Source organism: Equus przewalskii, chromosome 10 (genome assembly GCF_037783145.1).
Source record: "Equus przewalskii isolate Varuska chromosome 10, EquPr2, whole genome shotgun sequence".
NCBI classification, from domain to species: Eukaryota; Metazoa; Chordata; class Mammalia; order Perissodactyla; family Equidae; genus Equus; species Equus przewalskii.
Genome location: NC_091840.1, coordinates 49183883 through 49196770, shown reverse-complemented (window position 1 = coordinate 49196770; position 12888 = coordinate 49183883). Strand labels below are relative to the sequence as shown.

The window sequence follows — 12888 nt, the reverse complement described above, 5'->3', positions numbered from 1 at the left end:
AGGTTGCAGGGAGCCTTGGCTTAATTGAAGCTCCAGTGAAAAGGATTTAAGGGCAGTGTTAGATTATGTTAATTTTACGGGCTAACAATGACAGTGTGGGGTTGTGGCCTAAAAAAGCTAAAGTAAATTTACAGTACATTATTAAGAGTATAGCCCCCAGGGCCAGCCATGTGGCTAAGTTCGTGCACTGCGCTTTGGCGCCCAGGCTTTTGCCAGTTCGAATCCCGGGTGAAGACATGGCATCGCTCATCAGGCTGTGCTGAGATGGCATCCCACATGCCACAACTAGAAGGACCCACAACTGAAAATACACAACTGTGTACCCAGGGGCTTTGGGGAGAAAAAGAAAAAATAAAATCTTAAAAAAAAAAAAAAAAAAGAGTATAGTCCTTGGATATCACGTTTCTACTAGACTCTACATTAGTATTGTGTTAGGGTTAGAGTGTCCTATTTTATGTAGAATTTTGACTGACTATATGCAGGGAGAGCAACTTAGATAATGATGAATTTAGAAATTATTAAAGAGTTAGAAGATGTTTCATCTGGAGAAGAAAGGAGAGGGTAAGTATGAGATGTCAGATATTAGAAATTTTCCTCTCTAATTCCATAGGGCAGAACTAAGATCTCTGAGAAAGCTGATTTAGGGTCATGTTCCTAAAAATAGATATTTCTAATAGATGATCAGTTATCTAAGGGGGAGATGAGGATATTGTAAAATCTCCGAGTAGTGGATTGGCTGCCTGTGAGGCAATGAACTGAGTTGCTCGATTTATGTTCATGTAGAAGCCATACGATCACCTATCTGTGATATTGTGGGAATGGATTCCTGCATGAGTTAGGAATTGGTGGCTTTCAGACTATTTTGACTTCTCTCCACAGTAAAAAACATGTTTTTATTGCAACCAAGTATAAACGTCTGAGTATCTGAAATACAAATTTCATGAAATAACGTGTACTCATGTTAAATGTGTTGCTATTTCCTGTTAAATTTCATTATTTTTAAAAGGCAGATTGCTAACTGCTAAATTGATTTAACAACTCGCTAATGGGTTGAAACTCAGTTGGAAATACACTGGACTAGAATAATCCGTAAAATCCTTGCAACACCATGATTCTGTGATTGTTCCTTTTAATGTAGAAGTAAAATTTAGGCCCAGAAAATTCCCCACTGCCAACGCCTGGAGGTTATTAATTAATTTTGACCATAAGTGTCTCTAGGGAGGTTGAAAATGAGAAAATATTCCTGTGTCCTTAGATTCTTCCCTCCTCCACCTTTGCTGCCCCTGCTACCCTCTCCCCCAAATCAGGCCTTTCCATTGTTTCTTCTCCTTAATTCTGCTTTTACCTTTTCGAAGAATCTCTTAAATAGTTTTTCTTTATCTCATTTTTCTCCTGAATTAAGATTTGGTGCCAGTTTTTTCTTTTACTTAATATTTTTGTTAAATTCATAATACCATTCTCAGGTAATTAACAGGGGATCAGGTAATCTTTACATAAGAAATTATTGGCTTTCTTATTTGAAATTCATCATCTTTAAAGTGTTATCTTTTATTTGAAGTACTATGACACTTAATTGCTTTAAGAGACTTACAAAAAAGAAAAGTAGAAGACAAAATAAAGTTTTTAACATTGATTCACAGAGGGAAGGCTAAGAAATTGTTTTGTGTAAACTTCTTAACCAAATGTTATTCTGTTTTAGAAATGGTTTATCTGAGTAAATGGACAAAGTAAAAGGATGCAGTTTCTTAAAGTTGCTTAAGTCAGATGTTTTGGGCATTAATATAAAAGTGAAATGGGATTATGTAAAGTGTAATGACAACTTTCTGTTGTACTAAAGAATTATGACTGTCTTTAGTATTATGGAAAAAGTGATTCCCAAATGCCTTATGTATTTGCTCTAATGTTGTAAAGTCATTGGTAATGTTAACCCAATTACCTGCGTGTGGACTACTGCTTGTGAATATTCTCTAGATTGGTAATCCCTGCCAGCCTCACCCACTCTATTTTCTTCTCTCCCCTTCCTCTGTGAGGCATGCTAAATAGCTGTGGATTTATTTAAATATTAGCCTAAACAAAGCACAATTCAGTGGGTAGATTTACTTCAAATAATCCTTTTTAGTAATTTCTGAAAGAAACTGGACATGATGAGTTTTTAGAGACTGAGAGAAGGCCATTTGTTAGCTGGAAGACCACTTTTGGAACAGAAGAGATTTGTTTTTTAGGAAATTTATCTATTTTAGCTGGTCCTGGGAAAATGTAAGTGCAGTTAAAAAAAACGATTATTTAGTGTGTTGACATATTTTAAGACCATTGAAGTAAATATGTGCACTTTTTATGAGCAGAGAGATTGAGATGGAGCGATAAAATTATAATCATTAAAACTAAAAAGAAGAAAAATGAAGCACTTCATTACCATTTATTTTAGATCCAATCAAGGTAATTTATCCTTTTAATAGCCCTTTGATTCAGAGAGGCAACCACTCTGAATATAGTTTGGCATGTTCTTTCCAGTCTTCTTTTTTCTATGTATTTTTTGCATAGCTCATATTGTGTTGTATATAATTTTGTATCTTGTTCTTTTTATTTAGTGTAATTTTTCTGGCTTGATATTATTCCACTGGATGGATGTGCCTATCATGGTTAATCATTTCATTTTAAAACCCAATGATACATACCTTAAGACTTCAGAGTTTCAGGAACTATTTGGATTCTTTTGTTCCACTGGAGTTATGCGGTTTTTTCACTTGAAATAGGTGTTTTCTTGGATCTTGAACATCTTTAAACAAAAAGGTTCTGGTTGTAGTAATATTTGACTTAAACGGCTTTTTTTCCTTCTCCTATTGCTTGTGTCTCATCAAATTTAATACAATCTTAGAGGAATGTAGTAGGGGGACACAACTTGGGGCTTAAAAATATTTTTAAGTTATTACATGTTCTCCCAGTCATAACAAAATTAGGGAGGGAGATATATCTAAGAATAATTGTCTTTCCTTCCTTCATTTGCCATATTACTCTTCTTTCTCTTTCCTTTCTTTCTGTATTGTTGCTTAATTCAGACATTTTGAGTAGATGATGTAATAAGTTTTCCCTTTGGATGTCAAGCATTAAAAGTAGCCATTGCATAACATAGTTTTCTCCTTTTTCTTATTACTCACGTGAAGGTAACAATATACAGAATGTGTGGAATGGTTAATGAAGGCTGGTGTGCTAATAGCTCTCAGCTGCTAAGTTACAGAAGGCTTCATATTGTTAAAGGTTGGTATTAACAGTAATTAATTTGTCCGTGATGCTATGAAGATACATGATAATAGGGAAGGGTATGAGCTGCAAGTCTAAGCATGGAACTGAGTCAGAATCATGAGGTTGGAAGTGTCTTCCTGTCTTTTGTGATTACATATGTAGTCACTTGATCACTCTGCTTTTTCCTTTTAATCATTAAATATATATCACTAGTTTACGTAATGACAGCTAGCATTTATCAATTTTTTTCTGTATGCCAGGCTAAGTACTTTTTGCATGAACTATTAACTAATTTTTGTGAACTCTAGTCACCATGTTAGAAAAATAATACAGCATTCTGTGTGATGAAAGCTATTTTCGTTTGGATTTGTGGTTGGTTGCTAACGCATTAGGATATGCCTGTTTGTAAACTTTCCTGCTGTCTTATGTGAGATGAATTGATTTCTTTTAGATATAGAAGTAGAGGCATTCTTGTAAAAAGCAGTTGTTTTGGCCTTTTTATGTATTGTGGAATTAGAATATGTTAGAAGTACTTCAGGTGGATTTAAAATTTTTTTTATTAAAAATGCAAATAAGAATAAGGGAGTTATTTTGTATACCCTCAAAGGGATCGTGATCCCTGGAATTGAAAACTGTCCTGAAACCCGGAGAGAGGTGGTCAGACTTGTGGTTGTGGATAGAGCCTGAACTATGGGTCAGAGCCAGGACAGGGTTAGGAGTCGTCGAAACTCACTCAGTCTTGGCTGCAATTTGAAAGGCTACATTTTAGTTTTTATTGATTCATTAGCCTCAGTTCCTAAATATAAATATAATGTTGAAAGGTATGTGAATTGTGTGTGTGTGTGTGTTTTGGTGGAAAGTAGGAATGAGGTGGGAGTGTAGTTCTTACGGAAAAGTAAGAAGAGAGGAATCTTGCGTTTTCTTCTTTGTTGATTCCTCAGAGTCCTTTTTCTACCTTATGCAGTAGATAGTAGCTACCAGTATATTGAAGTGTTAAGTGGAAAACTTGTTTAATTTATTTAACAACTGGAATTTGGACAATAAAAATAACAGGAGAAATAAATAGCACAGAGAACACGTTTCCTTCATGATTTCAAATGGTAAATATGAGGTAACTGAGCATTTCTCCCTTCCAGTAGATTCTCCATCCCTCTTTTTCTCTAAAGGTTATTAGTCATTCACATGGCCAGATGTTGGTCTCTGTTTTGACCTAAACACCTTAGATATTTGCTTCTCAAAATGACTCCTTACCTTTAACGACATGGAACTCAAAGCAGCAGTCATTTTCTCTTTGTGCCATGGATTGCATCAATTCTGTTACTTACATAGGGAGGCTAGTTTGGTGGTGTCATGGGAATGAACAAATACTGGTTTTAGTTCTTTATTTATTTATCAAAGGAGTTGTAGAGAACTTTGAAAAGCATATGGAAGAAATTAATGAGCCATAATTCTATTACTCATAGATAAATCATTGGTGCATTTTTTTTCCAGTCATTTTTTCTATGTACTATAAAATCAGCTCTCAGTTAAATTGAGTAATGGTGTGGGGAAGGGGGGCCTTCAGACATAATCTCAGATCATAGCTAAAATTGTAGGCAAAACATTATTTGGGGTGGCTTGTAGTAGGGAACTGGAAGCTCTGCTGGCCTAGGTAATTAGGCAGCGGTGTTAGTACTGATAGGTATCTGCTGGAGGGGTTAGGGTCATAGCTTCTTGGCTGGGTTGCTGTTGGAGTAAAGGAGGAGATCAAGGGTTTGGACTTCTGGATTTCCCACTGCTTGTTTGAAACAGAAGATTCTCTGGGTTTGGTCAGGATAGGCATTTATTTAATCAGCTGTAGCCAAATTATAGTGCCTCTAAAGTAAAAGAGTGTCCCAGTCCCAGCCACCCCATAGTCAACATTCATCTGAAGACTAGGTAACCTCCCAGTGATTGAGAGTTCACACAGAATGTACGGCTCTGCATCCTTTCGCTATGAAAGGGGTTTGGATTATGATTTCAGCATAGTGTTAAGGAAGCATTTTGAAATTGGAAGAGTAGTTCAAGCTGGTATGGCTATCCTAATCAAGGAACCATTTTTTACTCATAATACTTGAGAAACAGGAGCTAGCAAGATTGGCAGTGGGTTCATTTGTGGGATAAATAGCCCAAATAATCCAATATTTAACATTCCGGAAGTGGATTGACATTCTGTTCTGTCAGTTATACAAAGAAACTTTAGAAGCTCTCTTTTAGGAAATTTGCCTTATGTGATTCTCAGTATATGTGCTGTTTATGTGATTTATTCACAATTTGAGTATTAAATCTAACAGAAGTGGTTTTTGGTTTTTTTTAGTTCGAATTTCCTAGAATATATTGGGTCTTGGGAAGAAGCATGACTACTTGTTTCATTATAGAAACGCGCAGCTAGAATACTAATTTATTCTTGTGACTTAATTTATAAATAAAAGTTATTGTTAACTAGGGTTTTTGTTTTTTTGTTTTTTTAGTTTCTCTTCAGCAACGGGTAGCAGAATTGGAAAAAATTAATGCAGAATTTTTACGTGCACAGCAGCAGCTTGAGCAAGAATTTAATCAAAAGAGAGCAAAATTTAAAGAGTTATATTTGGCTAAAGAGGGTAAGTTCGTAAGTTTTCCCCTAGTTGCCATATTAAAACTGCCTTAAAATGTCAAATCCTTGGTAGTACAACATTAATTTTGTCACTGAATAAACCTTAATTTTATTTGTACTTGGCTTGTATGCTAAAGGCCTGTTTAGAGGCTAGGGTTAAGAATGGAATTGAAAAACAGGTTGAAAAATGCGTCACTCAGATTTTTCTTTGTCTTTTGAACTTAACGATGATGTTTAACATAGTAGGCTACCTACTCCTGGGACACAAGACTTTCAGTGCTTTTAACATGCTTGAGAGACAGCTCCAGAAAAGTCAGGACTATTGGCACTCTAATAATAGCCTTAGCCATGTTATATTAAAACTGACATTTCATGGAATGTATCCAACAAATGTTCAGTTATTTATCTATATATAGTTGTTTAATATCTGCTATGAAGCAGACATTGTGCCTAGTGCTGGGTATACAGAAGGAGCAAGATTCATGTGGTTCTTTAACTCACAGAACTTTAGCTCTAGTGAGGAAAACATATTACATAATTGTGTGAGTAGTTTAAAAGAGGGAAAGTATAAGGCAAATACACGAGAGCATATCTTGGGGACTTCGTGTGAAGGATAAGGGGAAGGGTTTATGTTTTGGCTAATGACCTAGGAACATACAGATATGGTTTCCAAAGCCCTCTAGACCAGTGGTTCTCAAAGTGTGATTGTGGCATAGCAGCATCAGCATCATTATCACCTGGGAAACTTGTTAGAAATGCAAAGTTTTGGGTCCTACTCCAGATGTGCTGAGTCAGAAACTCTGGGATTAGGGTCCAGCAGTTGATGTTTTAAGAAGCTCTCCAACTAATTCCGATGCACGCTAAATTTTGAGAACCACTGCTCTGGCCTAGACCAGTGGCTCTCAGACTTTAGTAACATGGTTTTAAAAATTACCTGGAGAACTTGTTAGAATACGTATGTTGGAGTGGGGCCCGAGAATTTGCATTTCTAATAAGTTCATCGGTGATCGCAGTACTGCTAGTCCAAGGACCACAGTTTGAGACTCACTGTTGTAGATCATCCATCTTTTAAATTAACGTACTCCATAAAATATTTATATACACCCTTCACACCTTTTTAAAGTTGATGTTTAAAATTTATTTTAAATTTTAAAAGATACCAAGGATGTAAATTCTGTCATATTGTCAATACTGACAATTTAGACTTCATGCTTTTAAACATATCCAGTGGAATTAATTTTAGTTACTTAATGTCCATCATCATTTATGTAATAAAAAGTACATGAATAAGCTCTTTAGCAGAAATTTTACATTTTTTTCCTCCTTGTGTTGGGTTTTCTTTTTTAATCTCCCTCAGAATTTTATTCGAAGAAGTGGTTTTTTAAGAACACAGACTTGAGTGTGCATCAGAATTTTACTTGGAGGGTTTGTTAAAACAAAGACTGCTGGGCCCTACCCCCAGAATTTCTGATTCACTAGGTGTCTGGGCTGCTAGAGTTAGCATTTCCAGCAAGTTACCAGGCGATGCTGATGTTGCTGGTTCAGGGAGCTCTGGCCTAAGGTAATATTTTGTGCTTGAAAGCCATTTAGAAAAATTTGGTCAGACTTCTCTGCAGCAAAAATATGCATGCAAATTTCTTCTGTATTGAGTTATCATTAGTTATTAAAAGTACACAATTGATCACACTGTAAATATGCATTAAAAAATAATTATTATAAATTGTAAAAATTATTGGAAATGAGCTCTTATGAGATATATTGTCTCCTTCCCAATTAAGTCATTAACCTCTGGTAAATATTATTTACTTTTATAAAAAGATGTTTCTTTTTTTTTTAAATAGATATAAATGCTGAGAATCCTTGGTCTCATAAATAAGTAGAAGATGGAAATAGAAGTTTTTTATAGTGATTATTCCATTTTCTTAACGCTTTGTGAATTATATGTTAAATCACATAGTGCTCTAAGTTCAAAAATATTTTTATTCTATTGGCTGACAACTCAATTAGGTCTTCCCTCAATTTTCTTGGAAGCTGACTTTGCAGTCACCTGACCTGTCAAAGGATTTGTTACCTAGTTATTAGTCATATAGTTTTTTGACTGACATTGCTATTTTAAATTGTCCCTCTAGTTTGATATCACAGAGGAGTTTTTATACAACAGGGCCGTGAACCATAGTAAAATTCAGGATGAGTGGAAAGCCTTTCTTTAGTTTAGTGGGATAAAGGTATTAAGAAAAGGGAGGTGAGCAAGGAGAATTTTTGCACTTAACCCTCTGTTTTAGGAAAGAATATTGATGAAAGTTGAGGATCCTTTAAAACAACATGTGCCTATGAATCCCTTGGAAAATCTTTGCATACCCCCAGGGATAAATGTACCCTACTTTGAAGACTACTACCCTGGAATGGTGTTTTTCAGACTACAGGTTGTAACCCATTGCTGGATAGCAAAACTGAGTGGTTTGTGACTGGTAGTTAAAAAAAAGGGAATAAAATAGAAAATAACAGAGCACATTATACTTGGTAAGGTTAAATAAGAATAGTTGCATGAAATTTTTTGTTTCAGTTACATATATACAGGTATGTATAGAGTTGTGATATGAAATATATTTCTTGTGAATTGTGGTAGAGAAGTTTGAAAGCCGCTGTTCTATAGGGTGGAAAGTTCTTAGGCCTCCCAGAGTTGAGCCCTGGCTTGGAAAGGCTTACTGACGGTAGTATGGGATGGAGTTCCATTCTCTCATGGCTTGCAGGAGGGCTGTTTCCTATTTGATTTTGTTCCATCATAGGCTGGCAAGGAGGTGAGAAAGCTGGTGTTCCTGTCTAGGCATGATGGCATTCTGCAAGACACTATGAAGGTTGGGATGAATGAGATACAGTTTTTATCTTCAAGAAAGTGTAGTCTTGGGGCCGGCCCAGTGGCACAGTGGTTAAGTTTGCACACTCTGCTTCGGCAGCCTCGGGTTCGCCGGTTCAGATCCCGGGTGTGGACCTATGCACTGCTTATTAAGCCATGGTGTGGCAGATGCCCCACATATAAAGTAGAGGAAGATGGGAACGGATGTTATAGCTCAGGGCCAGGATTGGCGGTGGATGTTAGCTCAGGGCTAATCTTCCTCAAAAAAAAAAAAAAGAAATTAAAAAAACAAAGTGTAGTCTACTGGGGTAGATAATACATTTGGCATAATATCATTGTTTGAATATATGTTAAATGTCATGAGAAATAAGTTTTCTCCAATTTTTCAATATGTTCATGTGAATTTGTTAACATCTCCCTGTTAAAATTTGTTTTAACCTTGAATTGAGACACCACTTTACACTCTGTGCAATGGTATGTTCTTGTCAAGATGTCCTGTAATAACCTTTAAGGTATATGTATAAGGTCACGGCAGGAGTTCCCTGATGACCAGTTCAAACTCATCATGATACTGGCTAGTGACGTCCTTTTTTCCCTTTGCCTCTCACACCAATAATTCTGTAGCTTGATTATCCTCTCTACAGCTTTTTCTTTCAGTCTTTGCTTATTCAATAAATTCGTCAGTCTTGTCCAGAGTTGTTCATTTCACTTTCTGTTTTTCCTCTGTCCCCAAGTAAAGCTGTTAGGGTTTCCTTTGTTTTCTTACTTTCTTCTTTGAAATTATAAAATTGACTTTTCTGTAAAATTCTGAAGAAATGGAAACGACCAAGAACCTCTCATTTCTGAAATACATTATCAGTTACAGTTTTATGTCTCTGATCTAAACAGCTTGTAATGTGAGTTCATTCAGAAAACATACTTGGTATGTTAAAATTGCTTTGAATACATCTAGACCCAATAAATAATCTGAATGTGTGCTGTTCTGTCTTTACTATCTGAAGTTCTTGATGAACTTAAGAGGGCCATAGAGAACAGTTGAGGTAACTTTTTACAAAATTTCAAAAGAAATAATGTGATCCTTTTTGAGAGTTTTTGGTGTCATTTCTAAAGAAAATGCATAGTGTGTAAAAGGTCAGTGTTGATTTGGTTTCTGTCTTGGCTGTTTGCCTATATCATAATAAAAATCAATTTAAAGATGTTCTTTAAAGCAGCAGTTTATATTATTACATCTATTCTGAAGTATAAACCTAGTCTTTTATGATTGTCACAGAGGATAACAGCATAAGCCATGGTTTTGATGTGTTCAAGCAGTCTTTGTTTTATCTTTCAGCAACCCAGGGTCAAGGTAACCCCGGAAGTCCAAACATTGATATTTTTCCCATAGGAACAGCTTTTGCTTTGGTGTTGTAATAGCTGTGTTTTCATTTATTTGGAGAATAGCTGAAATATAAGTGCAAACAGTGATGGGCAATACTAATAAAAGAGATTATTACTTTTTGACTCCTCTTACTGTCTGTTACTGCCTTAGTACCCATTCTTTTCCCAGCTCACTTCAACTGGGGTGTTATAAATATTTTTGGCAGTTTTGTTGCTTTTCTGTTAAACTTGAGAAAAGGTATTTTGCTTTTAGGAAAGTATTTGATTTAGCTTTCTCCTCTTAACCAACTTCAGTAAAGCTCGGCACTGCAGCAGTGTTTGTGTTTTGGAAATCCTCAGTCTTGGGCAATGATTAAGAGCCTGTTACATGAGTCAGCAAAGAAAAGGCCAGAGTTCTCAATTTGAAGGAAAATAGTAGAAATAGAGCTCATATTAATCACCAGAAGACGGTGAAATTTTCTAGTGGTGTTTAAAAGGATTTTGTACATGGTCATAATTTATATAAAGCTCTGATGCTAACTAACCAGAGGTTCAATAGTTAAAAACTAAGTTTAGGAAGATATTTGTGGTTCAGGTGCCATAAGCTTGCACTTAGATATGGAAATAAAGCTAGAGTATGTTAAAAAAAAATTAAAAACCGTTAGAAATCTTGGAAATAGAATAAATAAATAAGGTAAATAGATGGTTTAAACTGTAGATAAGGCACAGAGATTTTAGTAAATTAGAAAATGGTATTTGAGAAATTCTCCTTCCCAGTGAGACAAAGAGAGAAATGTCAAAGAGCACTTGACATAGAGGATGAATTCAGCCTCCAGCACATATCTAAAAAGAGTTCCAGGAGAAGAGAAGGGAGGGAATAGTAGAAAATATTTGAGGAGAAAATAACTGAGATTTTTCAAGCACTAAGAAAAAAAAGTGAGTCCTCAACATAAATACTGAGTACCAAGCAGAGTAAATAATAGTAAATTCATACTTTATTTGACACATCTTAATCTGGAAAACATCAAGAATGAAAAGAAAATGTTGAAAACTACCAGAGAAGAAAGAGTTGTGCTCACAGGAGATACCACATAAGCAGGATAGATGGCAGGAGACAATGAAATAAGATCTTCAAAGTGCAGAGAAAAAATAATTGTGAACCTAAAATTTTATATTCAGCTAAATTGTTCGAGTGAGAGCAAAATAGATATTTCAGGCATACAAAAACTAAGAGCATTTATCACCCACATAAATCACCAGAAGAACTGGTAAAGATAACATTTGTGAGAAGAAAAGTAAACAGAGGGAACGTATAGATATAAGAAATCTGACTATAAAAAACAAAACCAAAAAACTTCCTGGTTCACTTTATTTTTTTAAACAAAGAAAGTAAAACAAACGCAATAATAACAAGATTGGGGCTTAAGGCAAAAACAGTGAAGGGGTATAGAAGGCTATCTCATGCTGGAAGAAACAATCTTTCAAGAAAATGTGGGCCGGCCCTGTGGTGGAGTGGTTAAATTTGTGTGCTCTGCTTCAGCAGCCCAGGGTTTCATCAGTTCGGATCCTGTGCGAGGACCTGGCACCGCTTGTCAGGCTATGCTGAGGCAGTATTCCACATGCCACAACTAGAAGGACCCACAACTAAAAAATATACAACTATATACTGTGGGGACTTGGGGAGGAAAAAAACAGAAAAAAGCCAAGAAGATTGGCAACAGTTGTTAGCTCAGGTGCCAATCTTTAAAAAACAAAAAGTAATAATCATGGACGCGTATGTACGTAATAAAATGGCCATGATACATCCTATAGAACAATAGGTGATAGAATTACAAGGAGAAATTGATAAATGCACACATAGGAGATGTTTAACATTATAGCAATTGCTAGATCAAGCAGTAGGTAAAGACATAACAGCTTTGAATAAGCAAATATTAAAAAGCTTGATCTCCTAGGAATTCTGTACCCAAGAAAATATGCATTCCTTTTATATTCATAAAGGAACACTTAAAAGGTTGTCTGCATCTCAAAGGAAGACTCAACATATTAAAAAATTGAGCTACTCACCATGTTTTCTCACCTAATGCAGTTAGAAAGATTTTAAACAACAACGTAAATATATTTTTTAAAAGTTTGGAAACTAAGGGTGCTGGCCTGGTGGCACAGTGGTTAAGTTCACACGTTCCACTTTGGTGGCCTGGGGTTCCCCGGTTTGGATCCCAGGTGCAGATATGGCACTGCTTGGCAAGCCGTGCTGTGGTAAGCATCCCACATATAAAGTAGGGGAAGATGGGCACGGATGTGAGCTCAGGGCCAGTCTTCCTCAGCAAAAAGAGGAGGATTGGCCATGGATGTTAGCTCAGGGCTAATCTTCCTCAAAAAAAAAAAGTTTGGGATCTAAGAATGCATTCCTGTTGCTCATGGGTTAAAGAGGAAATTGCAATGGAGATTGCAGAATACTTAGAATACAATGAAGATAGTTGTTGGTTGCAGTTAAAAGAAAAGCATTTATTGAAATTAATTTATTAAAAGATACGTGATTGAAAATAAATGATCTAAATGTTCAACTCCAGAAGCTACAAAAAGAGTGAACACAAAGAAAGTAGAAGAAAGAAAATAAAAATGGAAATTAATGGGGGCCTGGCCCATGGCCAAGTGGTTAAGTTTGCGTGTTTTGCTTTGGTGGCGCAGGGTTCACCGGTTCAGATCCTGGGCGCAGACCTACACACGGCTCATCAAGCCATGCTATGGCAGCATCCCACATAGAAGAACTAGAATGACCTAGTATTAGATATACAACTGTGTACTGGGGTTTTGGGGAGGGAAA

The 12888-nt window shown here is 36.0% G+C and overlaps 1 protein-coding gene across 2 annotated transcripts in view; it reads left to right on the top strand.

The window, feature by feature from the left end:
* Positions 1-12888, top strand: part of RABEP1 (rabaptin, RAB GTPase binding effector protein 1) — a 104377-nt gene that overhangs the window by 30222 nt on the left and 61267 nt on the right. The window contains exon 2 of one of the 2 annotated variants that reach the window (XM_070563084.1): positions 5730-5858. The exons of the other annotated variant lie outside the window; for it this stretch is intronic. Coding sequence (XP_070419185.1) covers positions 5730-5858 — 129 coding nt within the window. The remainder of the gene's footprint in view (positions 1-5729; positions 5859-12888) is intronic. 2 annotated transcript variants of the gene reach the window in all.